We start from the raw sequence: 23542 nt of genomic DNA, 5'->3' as shown, positions 1-23542 counted from the left end.
ACCCACATCTAACAGAGACATTGGTACCTTTTTTAAAACCTATTTTATAGGTAACTAGGCATAAGATTTATGTGAAAACATTTTGCTAACATTACTGATCACACATAGGTAAAATAGGTAAGGTTTTATCATATTAACTATTTTCTGATATTTGATTTGTTTTACAATTTAATCAAAATAAAGATTGTATATTTTCAAAACTAAAAATGCAGTAGCTACACAAGACGAATTAAAGTAGTAAATCTAGTCATAATAATAAATGTATTCATCCATGTTTTCATTTAATTACATAAAGAAATAATAATTATAAAAATAGGTAACATTTTGTGAAAATATTCCTATTTATTCTAGTTTAGAGGAGTTCTTGCCCAAATCAATGGACTCTCTGGCATCGGCCACAGCCTCAGGCACTCGAACGGTCATATTGTCCATAGCCTTTGTCAAACAGATTTGGCAGCCCAGCCGTGATCTATACAAAAAGAAGGAGAGTTATGGGTTAGTATTAAGGACCTATTAGTCACAAGGCAATGCAGTTAATAGGACATTTTCTTAGCCAAAGCCATTAGGGATTTATTTACCTTTTCAATTTCTTAAGTCAAAAAAGATACACACAACCCTTTCAACTAGAGGGTAACGTATACAAATATGAAAAACAAAAAGTGTGATATGCCAAAGCTTCATTTCAATCTTTAGTTCAATCATCTACTAACTATTCCACCAGAACTACTGCTTTTTGGTGACAGGACTGACTGGCAATGAAATAATGAGAAGGCACAACGGTGGAAAAGAGAACTGAGGTTTTAGCAATGCCAGAATGATTATTCAATTCCCAGATAAATACAGTCTATAAAAGAAAACTACCTTTTTTAAAGCCTCTAAAACAAGAAGTCTGGAATAAACACATAAACATGTCATCAATTATCAGATGTATATCTTTTCTCGCATTTTTGATATCTCTGAAACCAAGTGCTTCTTAAAATCGATGGCATCTTACAATCACTACTACACTGCAACGTCACAGTCACATCAGAGCTACAAGCTTGGTTACAGTATTTACAAAGGTGTCTCTCCAACTGAGTTAGGGGAAGTATGTTAATACTACGTGTTGGGAAGAGTTCCCGTAGTGGCTTAGTGGAAACGAATCTGACTGGCATTCCTGAGGATGCAGGTTCGATCCCTGGCCTTGCTCAGTGGCTTAAGGATCCAGCATTGCCATGAGCTGTGGTGTAGGTCTCATGCTGTGGCTGTGGCATAGGCCAGGGGTTACAGCTCTGATTCGACCCCTAGCCTGGGAACCTCCATATGCCGCAGGTACAGCCCTAAAAAGACAAAAAAAAAAAAAAAAAAAAAGTTGAATTTCATTACCATTCAAAGTTAGTCCAAAAAGATTATAAAACAAAAATTAAGACTGCAGAAACACACTGTAAATTGCTATTAGGAAAGCAAGTATTTGTCACCAGAAGAATAACTATAATTCGATTTTATTTTTTTGGAATCATGACCAATTTTATTTATACTTTACTTTTTAAGCAGTGATGTATAAATCTATGTCTAAATAGCTCTAAATCTAAGCATAAAGAGCTTTTGATATGCATAAAATGGTTTTGATGTTTACACCATATTTTAATCAGCAGTGTTTTTTCTCTCTTAATGTAAGAACAAATACTATATTAGTCTTATAATCAAACTGTCCTCAATTGGAGGGGAGTGTGATATGCAGTCTCAGTTTCATCAACTTTTCATCAAGCATTTAATGAGCATCTAAAGGCACAGGACTAAATGTCAGTGGATTTACACAGAACAGCAACTCAGTCCTTACTGAGCACCTCTTACATGCTGGACATCCGGGATGCCATGAGGGGCCAGCACGGGGGTTAGAGCCAAACAGACCAGGGGTCCAGAATCCAGCCAGGAACACAACGGGTCCATAGGCGGCCTCCTTAATTAACGCTGCCAAACGTGAGTTTCCTAACCTCATCCTAAAGATGGATAATAAGCAGGTTCCTCACAGGACTGCTGTGAGGATTAATTGCTAACATCAGTATTAAGGAGTGAACTTTCAGAGAAGAGCTGAGACACATGTGCAGATAATTTAACATGTGTGATTATGATAAATGCCACAGAGAGAGAAAGCTGAAAGGTCTGAGGAAAAAGCCAGGGGAGAGGGTGTTTCTAATGGGCTTTGAAGGGTGGGTAAGATTTAATATTTAATAAAAGATAAAGGAGAAAGGCATTTGAGCAAAGGTAATGGGGGTTCAAGGCGTGTTTGAGGCAATATGGATTTTTGACTTGGCTGCTGTGGAGACCAGACCAGGACAGGGGGTTTTGGGCTACAAAGGTGGCTGGGCCCTGGACAGCTCTGAACACAAAGGAAGGCGTTCAGGCTTCAAGTGGAAAGCAGGGAGGGACTGCTGGAAGGGGCATGTGTAAGGGAGTGGGTACCACAGCCACGGGAAACACTGACTGCTGATAGAAAAAAAATCTCCTTTTGCCAGTAATTCCTATTTGTTGAATTAGAAACAGCCTTAATGGTATTGAAGTACGCATTAAGCTCTGTTTGCAAGAGAGAAAAATGAAGCAAGCCAATTGAGAACCAATGCATTAGGACTATGGTGAGCCCTAGAGCGACTGTTGGTTACTCTTGGTGCTCCTATAAAGATAAGCAGTCTTCAAAGAACTTCTAGTAAAGGGAACAAGATGGAAATAGCTTCCAGCGATACACGGCAGAACAAAGTAAGTGCAGTAACAGAAGAAAGAGAGGTGTATAGGGGACACAGGGAAGGCTGGCGCTGAGAGCCCTGGATGGTTCTGTGACCCTAGCAGGCAGTGGCACCGTGGCTGTTTTCACTCCCCTACTTCCCCCAGAAGGTCTCCGGCTCAAAGATCAACTCAGGTAGAAAGGGTCTTACACCTCTACAGAGGAGACAAGCCTTCCTAGATTTCACTGCTAGTTCCACAAAATCTCACACTTGTGCAAATCTTGAACACATTTTCCCAGTCATTATTGCCCTATTATTGCCATGATTGCCTGACAGTGGAAATATACTCAGTTAACTTTACTTCTAAGGTTCGGTTTTCAATGCAGAGAAGTTCCAAATAGTAAAACAAAAACAAACAAACAAAAAAACAAGGGCTTTGAGGTCCAATGTATCTGATTCAAACCAGGACTCTGTCATTCTCTACCTGTGCAAACTTGAGCAAATCTCCAAGAACTAAGCCTTGTTCTATAAAATGGGGATAATACTGTCTAATAACCTTTGTTAATAAGTTCCTGGGCATTAGTAAGTATCAGGCATCTGAATTACTATTATTTATAGTTAGGATGTCAAGAGCAACCATTTGATGAATGCTTTCTCCCCAGACACTGTTCAAGGAGCTTCACACATTCCTTGACACAACGCAACAACCCTTGTGCCTGGAGACAGGCACCATTATTATCCTTATTTTACAAAAATGGAAACTGAGGCCTCGGTGTAGATTATCCACAGAAACTGGTAGCAAGGAGAAATGACAGCCATCAAAAACAGATTCACAGGCAATTCCTGAATCTCTCTGTCAACCATTAATTCTGAAATAGTTGGTGATGCCCTCTATGAATCAGGCACTAGAGATACAATGATGAAACAGGACATGGCCCCTGCTCGAACAGGGAAAGCAGGTAAGTAACCAGTACAAATTAGTGCTATAGGAGCCCCTGTATCATCAACCCATCAATCAGCAAGGTTAAGCACACCCTATAATAAACACTAAAATGATGATCTTTAATCTTAAAAATTAAGGACACTTACAGAGCACTTAATTTTACAACAAACCTAAGAACTAAAAACTGAGTTTCCTTGTTTCTTTGTTTGGAAGTATACAGTACTCTAGAAATAGAAGTTTACATACAGAACTACTTGTTTTAACATAATTACTATGACATATTAAGCTTTTTAAAATATTCTATTCTCTTAAGTAGGTAAAATTTTCCATTATAATTTCTTTCAATTGTCAAATCTGTCCTTTAAGAATACCATAAAATGCATTAAACTTAATTCCGATTCATTAAATTGTGATAAATATGAATTCCTGGATCAAAAATAGACTAAAGATTTACTAGGATCTAGAACATATACTTCTAATACTTCCAATTAATTTTTTCTAAACTTTTATTAAAAGGAGAGTTTCATAAGGGTTAAACTGTGGAATACACAGAGAAATGTCACATATTTGATATTCACAGTTCGTGACAGCTATCTGTCTACACCGGGAGCCACTATTACACGCATGGGTCTATGCATGGGTCTGATCAGAGACAGACACGAACTAGTAAAGCGTTTATCCTCCCAGATTAGTATTACCACAGAAGTTAAACAAAGACCAAAATCTTACCTATCTGTTAGTCCATATGCCAGATCCAGCATGTCATTCTCCTCATCGGTGATTGCTTCTAATTTCTCAAATATGTGGTCTTCAAAGATAAGGTGACAGGTAGAGCAAGCCAAGGTCCCCTCACATGCACCTACAAAAGCAATAAACATTGAACAAGCTCCCCTCCACATTAAACATAATTCAAAATTGACATGAATTAAATAATTTCTAAATTTAAAAATCGGCAATAGCACACATCAATGATAGAATTTTATTTCTGAATAACAGTAAGAATTAGGGACAGCCCCCATACTCAACACGCATGCACGCACGAGCGTGCGCGCGCGCGCGCGCGCGCACACACACACACACACACACACACACAGAGTTTGAAATCACTTTTTTGTTATCTTTTATCTTTTTCTTTTTGGCTGCACCTGCAGCATGTGAAAGTTCCTGAGCCAGGGACTGAACGCAAGCCACAGAAGTGACAATGCTAGATCCTTAACCTGCTGAGCCACAGAGAACTCCTGAAATCACTTTCAAATATTATTTTTAAAAGGTTATGGGCTAGGTGCTGTGAAGGGAAACACAAAAATATAAAATCCTAATATCAAAGAGCTTACAAGTTAAACTGAGACATGCATACATATAAAAATGTAGGCATTTTAAACTTACATAGTAATAATTTATATAACAGCTATGCAAGTTACTTACTGTTTCCTGGAGAGCACAACACAATTTATGAAGCTTCACAGCATGCTAGAGGAATTAAAAAGGAATCAAACCCACATCTAAATAAAGTTAAATATTCTTCCCTCTCAATCTCTCTTTGTAATCAGTACAGATGTCACTTTAAGAGTCACATTTTTTTTTTTTAATATACATTTTTTAGCCATGCCCATGGAAGTTCCTGGGCCAGGGATCAAATTGGAGCCATGGTAGTAACCCGAGCCACAGCAGTGGCAACTCCAGATCCTTAACCCACTGTGCTATGAGGTAACTCCAAGAGTCGCATTGGTTTAAAATAAAAAGAATATTTCTCTTGTTCCATCATCTTTTTCTTTTTTTTCTTTTGTCTTTTTGCCTTTTCTAGGGCAGTTCCCACAGCATATGGAGGTTCCCGGGCTAAGGGTCCAATCAGAGCTGTAGCCGCGGCCTATGCCAGAGCCATAGCAATGCGGGATCCAAGCCGTGTCTTCGACTTACACCACAGCTCATGGCAATGCCGGATCCTCAACCCACTGAGCAAAGCCAGGGATCGAACCGCATCCTCACGGTTCCTAGTCAGATTCGTTAACCACTGAGTCACGACGGGAACGCCTCTGTCATCTTTTTAAAAGTCATTAATTTAACAGTTATTTATTGAATGTATATTATATGCCAGGCACTGTGAAATGGGAACTGAAAAGTCACCTAGTCCAACCAAACTCTGACAGAATCTGCTCTGCAACAACCTTTTCCCAGAAGTTACCCAGCCTTGACTTGAAAACTTCCTGACAAAGAAATTCATATTGCTTAAGCCAGCCATGTTCACATTTGGCTTGTACTGAGCTAAAGTCTGTCACTCTGTTAAGTTTCCACCTACTGATCCAATTCTATCCCATGGAGTCAAATCCTTTTTCCCTTCCAGCTTTACTGAGGCATAACTGATAAATAAAATTGTAACATATTTAAAGCATACATCATGAAGATATAATATACGTATACACTGTGAAAGGGCTCCTCTCATCCAGTTAACAGATCTATAACCTCATATATTTACTTATTTATTTTGAGTGAGAACACCTAAGCTGTATTCTCTCAGCAATACAGTGTTATCACTGCAACCACCATGATTTGCATTAGATCCTCAGTCCTTTATCACCGTATAGCTGAAATGTACCCTTTTACCAACCCTGCCCTATCAACCCAGCCTCCTTATGCACCAGGCAACTTTCCTAGTCTCTCTTTCTCTGAATTTATTTAGTGAATCCTTCTAAGCAATAGCTTTTCATATATTTTTAAAGCCATTACACTACTGTAGAGATCATAAAGTCCTAGGAGTAACTTCAGTTTGATTCTTTTTTTTTTTTTTTTTTTTTGACTTTTGACTTTTGTCTTTTTAGGGCCACTCGTGCAGCACATGGAGGTTCCCAGGCTAGGGGTCTAATTGGAGCCACAGCTGCCAGCCTACACCAGAGCCATAGCAACACGGGATCTGAGCTGCGTCTGTGACCTACACCACAGCTCACGGCAAAGCCGGATCCTCAACCCACTGAGCGAGGCCAGGGATCGAATCTACAACCTCATGGTTCCTAGTCGGATTTGTTTCCCTGCACCATGATGGGAACTCCTGAAGTGATTTTTTTTTTTTTTTTTGTCTTTTGTGATTTATATTCTTTTAGTCACTAAACAATATATAAAATATATAACAGAACTACTATCAATAATTAGTAAACTTTTCAATTTTCCTCTGAATGAATTTAACAAGAGTTGTTCTTTTATAATTTAAACACGTTACTCATTTTATTATTTTAAAAACTTAAGAAAGAAAAGAGAGTCTTCCTTCCATATTCATTTTTATTAACTCTCATTCAAAGCAGTAACATGATGAAGTACAGAGAGACCATACAGTGATGTACAGGGGTCATAAGCACAGGCTCTGGAGCCAGATTCCCTGGCTTCAATCTTGACATTATTTTTTTACATCAGCTTGGGATACTTTCCCTAACTCTGTGCCTCAATTTCCTCAACAGTAACTGTACCAACATCACATGACAGTTGCAAGAATTAACTTAACGCACTTGCAACCATGACTGGCTGGTAAATAGAAATCACTATTCAAGTGTTGGTAAATATTATTATTTGGAGGTTATAAGCAAGCTTAAGAGTAATCTAATTTTCTTTTTAAACATAAGAGTAAGGATTAAACTCAAGAAATTAACTGAATAGGCTAAGGTCATACGACTAGTTAGAGGTAAGTCATGACTTCAGCTAAGTTTCCCAATGTTGAAAATAACTAATTACTGCTACTCAGTAATCTAAGTCATCTTAATTGAATATTAAATATATAGACACATAAATATGCACATACACCTTACATTTATGTAATACAGAAACACATACTACACGAATTGGTTATTTGAACAGCTTACTTTTCTATTTTTGTGTAAATCTGAAGCACTGCACAAAAAAATATGGATATGTTTTCATTAAAAGGAAGTGGGCTTCCTCTGCTTATAAAATATATATGTAGGCAGGCAGGTAGATAGAAAGAAAACCTCTGTAGTGAAAGGAGACTGGTGTGGTGCAACCCTGAGGCCAGCCATCTGGGTTCTAGATGGATCCACCACACTATACTGTCTGCTGTGTCACAGGCAAGCCTCTCAAGGGTCTCAGTTTTCTTCACATCTGTACCATGAAAGACAAGGCAGATAATCTCTAAGGGCCTGGGCACGAAAATATTTTATGATTCCACAAAGAAGAATCAGAGTTCTTAATGGATTTGTTCACTAGTATTCAATAAACATACACTAACCTTGCTCTCTATTTTTGTCTCATCAACACCCAAACCAGACAAACACAAAACTAAAGTGGTTTTGGAGATACTATACTACGGGACAAAAATCAGAAAATCCAGTTTCTTTTGTCTTATAATGTAAGTAAAACCTCCCTGTAAAAATATTCCAAGCAACTTTCCTAATTTAAAAAGCTTATAACATCCCTTCAAATTTCTGTTATTGAAAAAACAAATCCTGAGAACTGCAAGCCACATGTAACAGAAGCTACACGACAAAGCTCACAGCCCAAGGCAGGGCGAGGTCCCAGGTGGCTGCAGAGGTGGACAGGGGACCAGGCATAGAGGGTCTCCCATGCTCTTCTAAGGGGCCTGAACCTCTCCTACAGGTGCATTTCCTGTCTCCTGGCACACTGGTGAGTCAACTAGCACATCTGAGGTGGGTGGGGTGACAGAGATGATTCTGGCCAGGGGGTTACAAGTACTTGTCACTCCAACCACCCCCCCCCCCAGGATCCCGCCCCTGAAGAGACAGCACTTGCTGCTAAAGTTATGGGAACCGCTAAAGGATTCTGAGTAGAAAAGTGACATGTGTGTTTATTTTGGATAGATCTTGCTGGTACCTGTGTGTAAAGGATGGATTTGAGATGAACAAGACAGAAGCGAAGCCAGGAGGTTTCACCAAGGAGGACGGGAAAAAGAGAAAAAGAAGGATAAGAAGCTGAAGAGCCAAGGAGGGACCCATTTTTCAAGAAAAGGAGTCAAAATACAAATGTGCCAAATGGTAAAGAGAGAACCAGAAAGTACATACAATATGGTCTCAATCATCTTGGAATGAGGAGAAAAATTCACATGCCAATAAATCCCTCCAGAAAATTTAAGATACTCCTTTTTGTACCACCTGTCAGTCAAAATGAAGGAGATACCATCCATGTGTCTGCCCTTCGTATGCTTTGTACTCTAGTCTTCCCTAGAAACTTCACTCTTTTAATCTTCTCTTAAAGGCTTTATTTGCATTCTCTAATAACTTTCATTGCTCTTTTCAGGAGCCTTGCCAAGTGTTTCCACATCTTGCTTAAGTCGCCAAGTTCAGAGCTGAAGAGAGTATTCTATTAAGAATTTGACAAATGTTGACTAAACATAGAAGATTAACTTTTGGTTCCTAGGTGCAAGTTCAGATTATACATAACTAGTCTCATTATTTATTCTTTAGATAAACGCCCCATGTTCATGAATCCCCCTTATTTTACATTTACCACAAGTTATCAACAGGTATGCTTTTTTAAATTCTTTGTACTAGGAAGAAACTCAAATATAACAGAAACTTTAAGACTCAGAATGAAAGCAACTCAGCCTGCAAGATGACTTTCACTGAACCAGAAAAACATATGGTCAAATTGCAGTACAAGAATCACTACAGAAAAAAATCTATAGCAAAGATTTACAAGACCCTGTGAATAGCATTCATAAGAAGAAATAGTTAATCCTGAAAAACTCCAAAATAATAACACAGGAGTTCTCTTGTGGCACAGTGGGTTAAAGATCCAATGTTGTCACTACAGGAGCTCGGGTTGCTGCTGTGGCAAGAGTTTGATCCCTGGCCTGGGAACTTTTCGTGTGTCGAGGGCATGGCCAAGAACAAAACAACAAAACAAAACAAAACAAAAAACAATAATGAGATAATCTGACTAGTTTTTTTGGAAGTTTTTTTTTTTTTAAGACTTAAACTCTATGTTCTATAAAAAAGGAAAGAATTTGAGAGATTAGTGAATACATGTCTCTGAAAAAAGTATTAGGAAGAAAAAGATTTTAAAAGACAGCCTAAAACTGTGAGAAGAAAACTTTAAGAAAAAATTACTCCTTTTTTGTTCTTTTTTTCATCTCATGATTTCATGATGGCTATTTCTGCCAATTTACTAGTTTCCTGGTCTTGTAATTAGAAGTAGCCCCCAATTAATAAGCATCTGACTTGTGTTGTTTTGGTATACAGGTCTATGAACCATAACATATGTATAGGTTTGTGTAACCACTACCACAATATGGATAGAGAACAAGTTTACTGCCCCAAAGAAACTCCCTTGTGCTTTCTGTGCCTTTGGAGTCACACCTTGCATTTCCACATACTAACAATGAATTATCAGAAAGAGAAATTAAAGAAAGAATTCCATTTACAATCGCATCAAAAAGAATAAAATACCTAAGACTAAACATACCTAAGGAGGTAAAAGACCTGTACTTAAAAAACTACAAGATGCTGATTAAAGAAACTGAAGATTTCACAGATAGAAAGTATACTATGTTCATGGGTTGGAATAATTAATATTGTTAAAATTACCATACTACTTGAGGCAATCTACAGGATCAATGTAATCCCTATCAAATTACTAATGGCATTTTCCCCAAAACTAGAAAAAATAATTTTAAAATTTGTATGGAAACACAAAAAAACCCAAATAGCTAAAATAATCTTGAGAAAGAAGAACAGAAGTGGAAGTACCATGCTCCCTGACTTCAGACTATAATACAAAGCTACGGTAATCAAAATAGTATGGTACTGGCACAAAAACAGATGCACAGATTAATGGAACAAAATAGCCCCCAAATAAATCTACACCCATATGGTCAATTAATTCTATGACAGAGGCAAGAATATACAATTGAGAAAACAAGAGTCTCTTCAGGAAGTGGTGCTGGGAAAACTGGACAGCTACATGTAAAAGAATGAAATTAGAACATTCTCTAGTACCCTACACAAAAATAAACTCAAGATAAAGACCAAAAATGTAAGACTGGGAGTTCCTGCTATGGTGCAGTGAGTATGGATCTGACTGCAGTGGTTTGGATCGCTAAAAAGATACAGGTTTTCACTACTCAGCCATAAAAAAGAATGAAATAATGCCATCTGCAGCAACATGGATAGAACTAGAGATTCTCATACTGAGTGAAGTAAGTCAGAAAGAGAAAGACAAATACTATATGATATCACTTATATCTGGAATCTAATATATGGCACAAATGAACCTTTCCACAGAAGAGAAAATCATGGACTTGGAGAATAGACTTGTGGTTGCCGGGGGTGGGGGGGAGTGGGGTGGTTGGGGAGCTTGGGATTCATAGATACAAAATATTGCCTTTGGAATGGATTAGCAATAGATACTGCTGTGTAGCACTGAGAACTATGTCTAGTCACTTATGATGGAGCAGGATAATGTGCAAAAATAGAATGTGTACATGTATGTGTAACTGGGTCACCATGCTGTACAGTAGAAAAAAAAATGCATTGGGAAAATAACTATTTAAAAAGAAAAAAAAAAAAGGTGCAAGTTTGGAGTTCCCATTGTGGTGCAGCAGAAACAAATCTGACTAGGAACCATGAGGTTGTGGGTTTGATCCCTGGCCTCGTTCAGTGGATTAGAATCCAGTGTTGCCGTGAGCTGTAGTGTAAGTCGAAGACAAGGCTGGGGCTGGGGCTGTGGCCGGCAGATGTAGCTCCGATTTGACCCCTAGCCTGGGAACCTCCACATGCTGCTAGTGTGGCCCTAAAAAGGAAAAAAAAAAAAAAAAAAGGTGCAGGTTTGATCCCTGGCCCAGTGCAGTGGGTTAAGGATCTGGCGTTGTTGCTGCAGCTGTGGCATAGGTCACAGCTGCAGCTCAGATTCGATCCCTGGCCTGGGAACTTGTATATACTGAAGATACAGCAAAAAAAGACAGAAAAAAAAAGTAAGACCTGAAACCATTAAAATCCTAGAAAACACAGGCCAAACATCTTTGTCATCACAGCAATATTTTTTTGAATCTATCTCCTAAAGCGAAGAAAATAAAAGCAAAAATAAGCAAATGGGACCTAATTAAATTTAAAAGCTTTTGTATAGCAAAGGAAGCCATCAACAAAATGAAAAGAACCTACTGAATGGAAGAAGATGTTTGCAAATGATATGACCAATAAAGAGCTCATACAACTCAACATCAAAAAAAAAAAAATTGCAATTTAAAAATAGGCAGAAGACCTGAATAGTATAGCCAAAATGAAATATAGTATAGAGGTTCCTCGAAATTAAAAATAGAGCTACCATATGATCTAGCATATAGAAACCAGGCTATAAATGGTAATTAAGTTAGTTATGAAGAAACAAGTTCTGTGAGTTGGCCTGAAAATTTAGCCACGAGGTGTAATAGTACTTCCATGAAAAAATGAATTCCAAATGCCAAGTAGTTGTCCTGAAAATGGATTTGGTAAAAAAAAAAAATGGGGAATGTTTGTTGTTTTTATGCTTATCACACACACACAGCGAACAACCCTACAAAACAAACAGTGGGAGGCAACCTATCAAAGGAAAGAGGATACAAAAGCACAACAATTATTGAACTTTCAATCTAAAACTGACAGCTGATCAAAATATGGGTACACTGATATACTAAACATGCAGAGAGATGGGGACTGAAACTGCAAAAGTTATGTGACAAAGTAATACTGACGGCTGTAGCATTTAGTGCCTTTATACCTGGTTGGTTATGTAAGAGTAAATTAATGTGGGAAATGTGTACATGTGTGTATGTGTGTGTATATACACACATATATATATGTATATGCACAGATACATACTCTCACATATATTCAACATAAAGTGATCTCATTTTATGAGGAATACATTCTCAAAAATTTTGAAAAATGGTGAAATTTCATAATTCAAGTTTAGCCTCAATGAAACAAAATCTAAAGTAGGGAGTAGGTTCTTATAGTTCATGAATCTATAATCTTCGCATGATATTCTTGTTGTAAAATATACTTAGATAGAATAAACATCTGAAGTAAAACTTTTTACATCACTATGTCCACCTTTCAATAATCAAAAATCCCCTATGCCTTACCACAGATGATATTCTGATCTTAGTTACACATTACAGGCATACCAGCCCCTGGTGTCAGAATTTTACCCATCATCCTTGCTTGGTTACACAGCAACTGTTGTGAACTTAAAGGTATGTACAGTTTAGTGCTGCTTTAATTTTGTTGTCACTCTGGCTAATAATTCAGAGTTCATTCTCCTAAATTAACAGTAATACAAATCATGACAGGTTTTTGGCTTTCTTCAGGCATTCTGTCACATTAAACTTCTGTTTCAAAATAACTTATTTTCGGATGCATTTTTTGGCATTCACACTTAATGACTGCTTGGCTGAAACTGTTACAGGCTTTAAAATGATATTAAATTATAACCATAGTTTAAAATATCAGCACTATAGTCAACAAAAATCACACAGACCTCAGACGTCTGCCTGGAAACAGCAAAGAATCCACCACACTGAAAATGGTTGACAGGTATTTGTTCACAAAAGTAAAAGGTATTGAAACAAATGTAAAATTCGTAATTCACACAGTCTGCTAGCTGGCATTATGAGATTCTTGACAAAGTTTTGGTTTTCACGGTACTTCTGATTTTACTAGAATAAGAACCTTAATATTGTTAATCTGCACAATTTCAAATTTGTATAATTTAAAAAATTACATTAATAAGAAAGGCATGGTTACTGGTTAATTTCAAGGCTGATGACAAATAAAACTTCTCTGAACTGAGGGTTTGCTTTTTTCCTAATAAGACTAATACTAAGCTTTTGCATAAAAGCTTAGAAATTCCTGCCATAAAACTAAAAATTTACCAGAGAAAATTAGCTATCTGCACACTACTGCTCCTTTCATTCACATGAGAATTTTCCACCATTTGTGTGTGCATGTGTGTGTGTGTGTTAACTCAAGATAATCTGGGAGTTCCCGTTATGGCTCAGTGGGTTGTGAACCTGACATAGTATTCCTGAGGATGTGAGTTCAATCCCTGGTCCTGCTCAGTGGGTTAAGGATACAGTGTGGCTGTGAGGTGCAGCCTAGGACATAGCTGTGGCTTGGATCTGGTGTTGCTGTTGCTGAGGTATAGGATGGCAGCTGCAGCTCTGATTCAACCCCTAGCCCGGGAACTTCCATATGCCACATGTGCAGCCCTAAAAAGAATAAAAAAAGAAAAGATAATCTGTAGATCTATAATGATGCTGACATGATACATTGCCTAACCCTTTTCCCAAACAAAACTCTGGAGAATAGCTATGTGGAAATATTACATTAAATATACAAAACTAGGGAGTCCCCATTGTGGCCCAGCGGAAACAAATCTGATTAGTATCCATGAGGACGCAGGTTCGACCCCTGGCCTCCCTCAGTGAGTCAGGGATCGGCGTTGCCGTGAGCTATGGCGTAGGTCATAGACTTGGCTTGGATCCCAAGTCACTGTGGCTGTGGTGCAGGTCAGCAACTGAAGCTATGACTTGACCCCTAGCCTGGAAACTTCCATATGCCACAGGTGCAGCACTAAAAAAGCAAAACAAAACAAACAAAAAAAATGAAACTATAAATATTTTATATTTTACAATTATAAAACCTAACTTTCTAATGTAAAGCCTGATCCACCAGAATTACATTATATTAACAGGGAGTCAATAAACATGACAGGAATAAATAGCGATTTATATGACCACTATCAGGATCACCCAATTTTAATAATTTCCCTCAAAACGGACACACAAAGGAAATACGTAATATTTAAGAAAAGTTGGACTTCCCATCGTGGCTCAGTGGTTAACACATTCAACTAAGAACCATGAGGTTGTGGGTTCGATCCCTGGCCTCGCTCAGTGGGTTAAGGATCCAGCGTTGCCATGAGCTATGGTATAGGTCGCAGATGTGGCCCGGATCTGGCATTGCTATGGCTCTGGTGTAGGCCGGTGGCTACATCTCCGATTAGACCCTAACCTGGGAACCTCCACTTCTCCATATGCCGGGAGCTGCCGTAGAAAAGGCAAAAAGAAAAAAAAAAAAAAGTCTGAGATAACAAGTAATTTGATCAGAGAGGTGCAACTGCCCCCTGGTGACAGAATACTATAATACACTCTGAGAATTTAAAGATCATCCAAAAAAAATCTGTATTAATATAAAAATCGGAAATAAGAACGTTTATAAATTTGTTGCTTCCAAAATTTGTAACTTCCATTTCAACTCACTTATTCATTCAATACTTCACTTCATATATAAGGAATAAAACAAGAATGATTTCATCCATCAGTCTCTTGAAAGATGTATTATCTAAGCAAACATTTAATTAAGAGACTGTGAGAAATGCTATAAAAGAAATGAAGAGGCTGCTGTGATGGAGATAAAAGGTTCAAGGTAATGAGAGAAATCCTATTGTGGACTGGGTGTTTGAATGAAAAAGCAGCACATACAGGATTTTCAGGGTTGAGTGAGAGGTCCCACGCAGGAAAAAAATGTAAAGTGTGTACAAAACCTCAAAAGCTAGAAATTCTGGGTGAGTTCAGCTCTTGATAAAAGGCCAGTGTGGCCAAAGTGAAAGAAAGAACAAGGAGAAATGGAGGAGAGGACGAAGGGCAGATGGGGGCAGATTAATGCAGAGCCTTTCAGGCTAGAGTAAGGAATATGGATTCCATCCTCAATGAAGTGGGAAGTTATTCATGGCTTTTAATCAGGGGACCCGTCTGCTTTGCATTATGATGAATCACTGTGGCTGCTGGGCTCAAGAGCAGAAGCAGAGTAGTGCAGTGAGGATATGGGTGAGGATGTGGGTTCGTTCCCAGGCCTCGCTCAGTGGGTTAAGGACTTGGTGTTGCTGTAAGCTGCAGCACAAGTCACTGATGTGGCTTGGATGTGGTGTTGCTGTGGCTGTGGTGTAGGCCTCAGGTGCAGCTCTGATTCAAGGCCTGGCCTGAGAACTTCCATATGCCATAGGTGTGGCTATAAAAAAGAAAAAAAAAAAAATTGTATGGAAGGGTTGTTAAAACACATTTCTAGGCCCTAGCCCAGACTTTCTGATTCCATTGGTGCAGAGTAAGGCCTGAAAATGTGCATTTCCCAAGTGACACTGATGGAACCCTTTTAGAGAACCACCGTTCTAGACGGAGAGAACGCTTGAGCAAAACTGACAAGTGATCTACAGGGCATCCCTGAGCTCCAAGACGGCAGTTTCCAGGACACGGGCTGTGTGTGAATGGTTAAGAACTCTGCTCAGAAGTCTAGAAATGAAAACTTTCTAAACAAAACACTTCCTTCTCTAATAAGAGGTAGATTAACTACCCTTTCTAGGAAGGTGCGCTACATTCAACATTACATGTGGTAATGGATGCTACACTTGGCATCTAATATGGCAATTGCATCTCAATAAAAATAAAATTAAAAAGTAGTAGTTAAAATAAAACTCACTTAAAAAGAGTGCTCAATCTAATTAAGAAAACACTAGTCAAACCCAAATTGAAAACATTTTACAAAATAACTTACCAGTACTTTTCAAAAGTATCAAGGTCAAGATAAATAAGACTGAGGAAATGTCAGACTGAGGGAGACTAAGGAGATAACTAAATGCAATGTGGGATCCTGGATCGACTCTCAAAACAGAGAGACATTAGTGGGAAAGCTAACAGAACGCTATAAACCTGTAGTTTTTTAGTTATGGAACCAATGTTAATTTCTGGGTTTTGATTATTATACTACAGTTATATAAACTGTTAACAGTAGGGGAAGCTGAGTGAAAATTACACAGGACTGCTCTGGACTATTTTTACAACTTTTCTTTTTTTAAGGGCCATTCCCACGGCACATGGAGATTTCCAGGCTAGGGGTCCAATTGGCGCTGTGGCTGCTGGCCTATGCCACAGCCACAGCAACGCTAGATCTGAGTCACGTCTGTGACCCACACCACAGCTCACAGCAACACCAGAGCCTTAACCCACTGAGCAAGGTTGAACCTGCAACCTCATGGCTCCTAGTCGGATTCATTTCCGCTGTGCCACCACGGGAACTCCTTTTCCTTTTTTTAATTTTTTTTTTAATTTTTACAACTTTTCTAAGTCTAAGCTTATCTCAAAACAAAAGTTTTCTTAAAAAAGCTAAGTTAAAACAATTTATTGCTCTTCTGGGCTATGACATTTATTATCTTTACCTGGTAGAGATAATAAATCTTTCAATTCCCCTTGCTCCTCCCACACATAACCAGGAAGGTAATGAGGCAACAGACTTTGGGGCACACAGCTAATAATATGTTCAGAAACATAGTATCACTCTTATTCTTTGTAAGTGACAATATAACACTAATATAATGCTGAATTTTAATATTTTACTTAGCCTATTAAAAGTTAAAATTCTTCAAGAAAGCAAAAGGCCGAAACCTATTCAACCGTTTCACTTATACACTTTAAGGAATGTTTCATACTCACCAAAACCATCAATATCTAGATTATTTTCAATCACAACATCTAGTAGAGAGTCGCCAACTTTTCCTTGGGTTGTTAACGTCTTACCATCACGGTTTATAAAGTGGACTGTTATTTTGTCTTCTGAGCTGGAAAAGGAAGCAGTCCTTTATTATTTTTAGTAATTTCAAAAGATACTTTAAAATAACTGTTTTAAGAACCAGCAAAGTTGGAGTTCTCGTTGTGGCTGAGCAGGTTAAGAATCCGACTAGCAAAAAAAAAAAAAAAAAAAGGAGTTCCCGTCGTGGCGCAGTGGTTAACGAATCCGACTAGGAACCTTGAGGTTGCGGGTTCGGTCCCTGCCCTTGCTCAGTGGGTTAACGATCCGGCGTTGTCGTGAGCTGTGGTGTAGGTTGCAGACGCGGCTCAGATCCTGCGTTGCTGTGGCTCTGGCGTAGGCCGGTGGCTACAGCTCCGATTCGACCCCTAGCCTGGGAACCTCCATATGCTGCGGGAGCGGCCCAAGAAATAGCAACAACAACAACAACAACAACAACAACAAAAAGAATCCGACTAGTATCCATGATGATTTGGGTCCCATCTGTGGCCTTGCTCAGTGGGTTAAGGATCTAGAGTTTCATGAGCTGTGGTGTAGGTCGCAGATGAGGTTCAGATCCTACATTGCTGTGGCTGTGGTGAACTGGCAAGGCCAAAGAAATAGGTTGTGTGTCTGAGTGTACACAGATGTCCTCTTTTATAGTGTTTTCTTTCCTTACCAAAGTTTACTTGGGAAGGAGACACCACACGTCAGAGGCATATCTATCTACCCACCCACCAGAAGGGAAGCTCTGCTACCTTAAGAGAAAGAGCAGATCCACCACTGCCAAGGCCACCCAAGTGGTCAGCCTCAGGTCACAGTTACATGAAATGTTTAGCAATCATTATCACTCACCAAGCCTATTTTGCTCTCACACAGCTCTCTGAAAAACAAGGTCTTTATGAATGGGTCTCTATAAGACTAGACCAAGGCTGTGGAGAGCTTTAAAAACAAATCATTCTGCTATTGATAAGGCAGCTGTTAGGCAAGCGTCTGATAAGTACAGTCACTGAGAGGCAGCAGCTTGATAGTTTTCTGAATATTTAAACACCGCGTTTTGGTGCATATGGACTCTAAAAACAAAGGGACAAGAAAAAGGGTTTTGTCGTTTGAATCTGTTGGAAGATAATTATAATAGCTCCTTACATGTTTCATTATAGGATATGGATCAGTTAGTTATCAGTTCGATAACTAATTTAAATTCTTTAATCTTCTCACAAACATCAGTCCAAACATTGGGAAAATAAATCATATTATCAACTAGATCCTTATCCTCCATTATTGGGCATTTTCCTTTTTACCTCACAATTGAAAAGATGTACTTCAGCTTAAAAGAATTAGTTGTCATTTTCACTACTGCCAATAAATGGTAATGGTCAAAGAAAACTTCACTTAATGTAAATAAAACCTAGAATTACATCATTTCAGATCTACAAATATCTTGCAAATCATCAAGTCAAATCATCTTATTTCACAAACAAGGCAGCTGAAGCCCCATCAGATAACATCTTCCCTGACAATTCAATGCTGAAAAAAGAGGACTGTTAATTAAAAAGTTTGATCAGAAGTGTGTGTGTGTGCACGTGCATGTGTATAAGAAAGAGAGAATAGCTCTCAAAAGGGCCTGTGTTCTCCACCTTCTTTTCATGGAAAAAAAACTTTGATTAGGCAACTGCCATGTTTTCAAGACTGGCTAGGAATGAAGATTTACCCTGGAGGCAGGGAGGCCATGCTGGAAGTTACAACTGGTCATAAAGGAAGCAAGGTTGTAGGAGACACTGATTTAAGAGCTATTCAGGAGGCAGAATTAAAAGGTTTTGGTGACCAGCTATATAAGGTGGATTGAGAGAGGGAAGAAATAATATTGAAATCTCCATCTCAGGGGATGAGGGAGTGCATGTTAACCCAAGGTTAACTTAGGAGAAGGAGCTTTAAGTTTGAAAATGAGTTTAAGTTTAGACCTAGCTGACTTTAATAACAGAACAAACATGCAAATCTCCAGAGGCCAGATGGAAATATGGGTCTGAGCCCTGCTGAAGTCTCTAAAGATTTGACATAAAAAAAAAAAAAAAAAAAAAAATGCCTGGTAGCTAAAGTACAACAGAAAGAATTCCATCGTTTCTACACATTAGTGCAGACCTGAGGTTTGGGGACTGCTGATTCTCTGGAATCCCAACTCTTACATCAGACTCTTTGGTAAAATCAGGGTAACAATTATCTCATAGTTTTGACCACGTATGCAAAATTCCTAACATAAAGCAGGGCTCAAAAAACAATGATTAGTATATTTTATTTAAAGCCCCAGTCCTGGAGTTCCCACTGTGGCGCAACAGGATTGGGGGTCTCTGGAGCACTGAGATGCAGGTTTGATCCCTGGCCTGGCACAGTGGGTTAAGGATCTGGCTGCAGTTGCAGCATGGGTCGCAACTGTGCTCAGATCTGATCTCTGGCCCGGGAACTCCATACACTGTGGGGAGGCCAAAAAAGGAGTTCCTGTTGTGGTTCAGCGGGTTAAGAACTTCACATAATGTCTATGAGGATATGGGGTTTGATCCCTGACCTCACTCAGTGGGTTAAGGATCCAGCATTGCTGCAAGCTTTGGTGTAGGTCACAGATCCAGCTCAGATCCCTGGTGTTGCCATGGCTGTGGCATAGGCTTGCACCTGCAACTCTGAGTCAACCCCTGCCCCAGGAACTTCCATATGGGAACTTCCATATGCCATGGGTAAAAATAAAAACACTAAAAAATTAAAAATAAAGCCACAGTCCTCTTGTTGCTAAAAAGCCTAAACTGCTGCTGCACATTGAAGGTGCAGAAAGCTAGAAAAAACTGCAGAGTAAGAGTAATAATAGGTTTACCAATGGACAGGAGAGGAAGCGGAAGTGAAGAGGAAAACTAATTTCATAGCTGAAAAAGTATGGAATATGAGTCAGAAGACACATATTCTAGCCCCGGTTCTGACATACGTATATTCATTAAGGGATAACAGCGACTTCACCAAGCTGCTGAGAGAATGAAAGGAAAGTATGTGGGAACACTCTGATCCTTAAAGCATCATACTCATGTACTCTAACCAGGTAATTCTATCCATTTGCTACCAAAAACTGGTGTTGGAAGGTGTTTGTAGACATTTCTTCCCCAATGATAAGAACTAGCAAAACGCTTTTTCTTGTTCCCAAGAAGGATAAGATTTCATGCACTAGGAAATAAATATGATCCTTCTAAATCCTCTATCATCAACTATTAATCAGCCAGCACCACAAACAACAATTTGCTTCACTTGTTAGCCTTTATGCACTAACATTCATTCTGCCCAGCCACAGCAGATATTTCAACAGGTTTGTCAGGGGCTGCTGTGGTCAAGCTCTTAACAGACCTCTAACAGAGAGAGGAGTTACAGCTCAGATGCCCACCCTCTCACTAGATGGGGCAGCCTGGGGAGGTTGGTCCAAGAAAAGGGCCCTGCCTTGGGCTCCCTAGGTCCACAGCCACCTCAACTCTTACGAATGACCCTAAGGGCTGCAGAATTATCAACTCTTACAGTGCTCAAAAAACAAACAAAAACAATGTGAGCTCTAGTCCTAGATTTGGCTGCTACTTAATATCAAATTTTTGTTCTCCATTATCAACTCCATCTACCTCAGAGGATTTTCCTAAGATGCAAGTGAAATGATCCATGTCAAAGCCCTCTGCATCCTCAATCATTCCAAAACATAAAGTACTGTGTCAGGCTATTTTGGAGTAAAAGGAGTTTTTTGATTCTCAATTACGGAAAGCTTATCTAAACATCACAGGCAGAACCACAGCTTCTAGACTTATCTATCCAACTGAATTCTGCAATAACAGAGATGCTCTACAGCTGTAATGTCCCAGACAGTCCTGTTAGCCACCTGTGGTTATCCAGGACTTGAAATGCAGCCAGTGGAACTGGAAGACTGATTCTTTCATTTTATTTTATTTTTTATTTTTTTAGGGCCACACCCGAGGCATAAGAAGTTCCCAGGCTAGGGGTCAAAACAGAGCTGTAGCTGCCAGCCTACACTACAGCCACAGCAAGCAGGATTTGAGCCACACCAATGACCTACACCACAGCTCAGGGCAACACCTGATCCTTAACCCACTGAGCAAGGCCAGGATCAAACCGGCGTCCTCATGGATACTAGTCGGGTTTGTTACCACTGAGCCACAACAGGAACTCCAATTCTTTCATTTAACTTTATTCTTGAACTTAAATGGCTACATGTGGTTAGCAGTGACCATACTGGACAGCATAGGTCTCAGATAATAAGATTTGAAAAATCTAGTTGTAGCTCTAAAGTCTATGATAAGAAGCACAGGACATTAATGGAAACGATGTCAATTCAGGGAAAGCAGGCTTATAACAGAATAGAACAGATGTGCTTCCCTTTAAGACAATTTGATATACCAGACTAACCAGTAACTTTGGGGAAGATAATTCCTACTTACAAAAGCATCCATATTCCTTTAAATACCTATTACACAGAAATGTTCGATATATGACCCAGTGTATATGCAATTTTTCGAGAAAGCTTCCAATGCTGGGAGTTCCTAATGGTCTAGTGGTTAGGACTCAGTGCTTTCACTGCTGCAGCCCGGGTTCAACCCCTAGTCTGGGAGCTAAGATCTCTTATCAGGCTCTTGCATGCCAGGGCCAAAAATAATTAAATGCATAAGTACATAAATAATAAAAGCATCCAAGGCAAAAAAACAAGCATCCAGATGGAAGGAAGTCAAAGACAGGAGAGTGTAGGGAAAACAGGGACAAATACCTGGCTTGCCTTCTCCATTATCTCCTTTACAGTTCATGTAACAAAAATTGGGATAATTTTATCCCATAATGTAACATTATGGGATAAAAGGGAAAAGATGAATAAATATCACTCTCGTCTCAGGAACCTCATTGAGAAACTAGAGAGGAATATAAACCCAACACTTTCTCCCTGTGGTTCTTGCTCCCTGCTATATACCACAGCAGGTCAGAGAGGTAAGGAGCCGCCACACTGCTATACTCGGAAATATTGGGTACATTTTATCTCTATTATATCTACGGGTGGCTGTGTCTCTGAAAAACAAATATGCCCAAGAATATAAAAATTTAACATATTCCGGGCAGATTTTTTCACATCTCTTTCAACATTTAGTACAAAATACTCAATGCTGTGGGCCTAGGAAACAGTTGATGTTAACAGCTGGGATCTACCCGGGCCCTTGCTACGGGCCAGACAGAAAACTCCCTGCATTACCTATATGCTTGCATTTGCTCTTCAAATAATCCTGTGAGGCTTTCTCGATTGTTAGCTTCCACTTACAGACCTAAGTGTCATAGCCCAATTTAAAACTGCCTCGCCAGGCAACGCATGGCTCAACCAGAAGGGAGCAGGCACTGAAACTCGGGGATAGAGCAGGTGTTTCCTAAACGAACAGACTTGGGGACAGAACGTCCTAACCGAGCAGGAGGAAAGCCTGGAAAGAAACTGCTGGCCAGGACCTGAACCGGGCGCATCTCACGAAGATCACCGCGAGTTCAGGGCAGAGCAAAGGTGAGACCGCCGCCCGACCACACGGAGAATCAGCGCTCGGCTTTGCTGAGGGCACCGGGCCCGGTTCCCCGCCAGGCTTGGGCGGATCCGAAAGGCCACTGGGCAAAGGGACGCCAGGGAGGCAGCGACCACGCGGAGCTACCAGAGGGGGCCACGGAGAAGGCGGGGCGAAAGGCGGGTGGTGCCAGGCGTGTGCCGCCCACGCCCACTGCCCGGGAGTAGCTGACTGAACGAGAAACCGGGCGGAGGGAGGGCGGCCACGCTCCGAAGCCCCCCGCCCCCACCTGCCCCACACCAGGGCCCCCCGCGCCCCCGCCCTCACCTGCTCCACGCGCGCGCCGACAAGCTCAGCGTCCGCGCTGCGGCCGCACGGCCACCCAGACCCAGCCAGATGCTCCCGCCCGGCCCCCGGTTTCCCGCGCGGGGTCCGACGAGGGGCTGCCACCGAACTGCCGTGTCGCCCAGGGCTGCGGAGGCGACGCGCAGGAGCCGGACGGCCATAGCCAGTTGGTAACTACGGGCGTCGACGAAGGCCGCACCGCAGCGGCCGAGAAGGGGAGGCTCGGCGAGTGCGGGGTGGGGGGACGGTGCGCGGGTCTGACGCCTGGAGCCGCGGCGAGGGGCGCTTGGGGCTAGGGCCCAGGTGAGGCCTGCTCAGTGCGTAGCCGAAGGCCCAGCGCGCCTTCCGGGTGACCTATAAGCCCCGGGCGTCCCGAGTGAGGCCCCGCCTCCGCCTCCAGCCTCCCGGGCGGGGCTGTTAGGGGGCGGGGCTGGCGGCCTGGTCGGT

General features: G+C 40.4%; 2 protein-coding genes across 12 annotated transcripts in view; one reads left to right on the top strand and one right to left on the bottom strand.

The window, feature by feature from the left end:
- Window positions 1-248: 248 nt before the first annotated feature.
- On the bottom strand, window positions 249-23263 carry FDX1 (ferredoxin 1). Its single transcript, NM_214065.1, is given in 4 exon segments — window positions 249-469; window positions 4372-4501; window positions 17120-17244; window positions 23078-23263. Coding segments are annotated over 4 exon segments (561 nt in total). The 5' UTR covers window positions 23257-23263; the 3' UTR covers window positions 249-342.
- Window positions 22610-23542, top strand: part of LOC110262223 (uncharacterized) — a 60898-nt gene continuing 59965 nt past the window's right edge. For all 11 annotated transcript variants that reach the window (XR_014815214.1, XR_002347018.2, XM_084975984.1 and 8 more), the window contains exon 1: window positions 22610-22755. The gene's annotated coding sequence lies outside the window, so the exon portion shown is untranslated. The remainder of the gene's footprint in view (window positions 22756-23542) is intronic.

This window comes from Sus scrofa, chromosome 9, assembly GCF_054392235.1.
Source record: "Sus scrofa isolate SSC_HxYL_T2T_F1_AM1 chromosome 9, Sscrofa_HxYL_maternal_Yorkshire_Landrace_v2.0, whole genome shotgun sequence".
NCBI lineage: Eukaryota > Metazoa > Chordata > Mammalia > Artiodactyla > Suidae > Sus > Sus scrofa.
The sequence above is the reverse complement of the archived record's forward strand: the minus strand, read 5'-3'. Positions and strand labels throughout refer to the sequence as shown.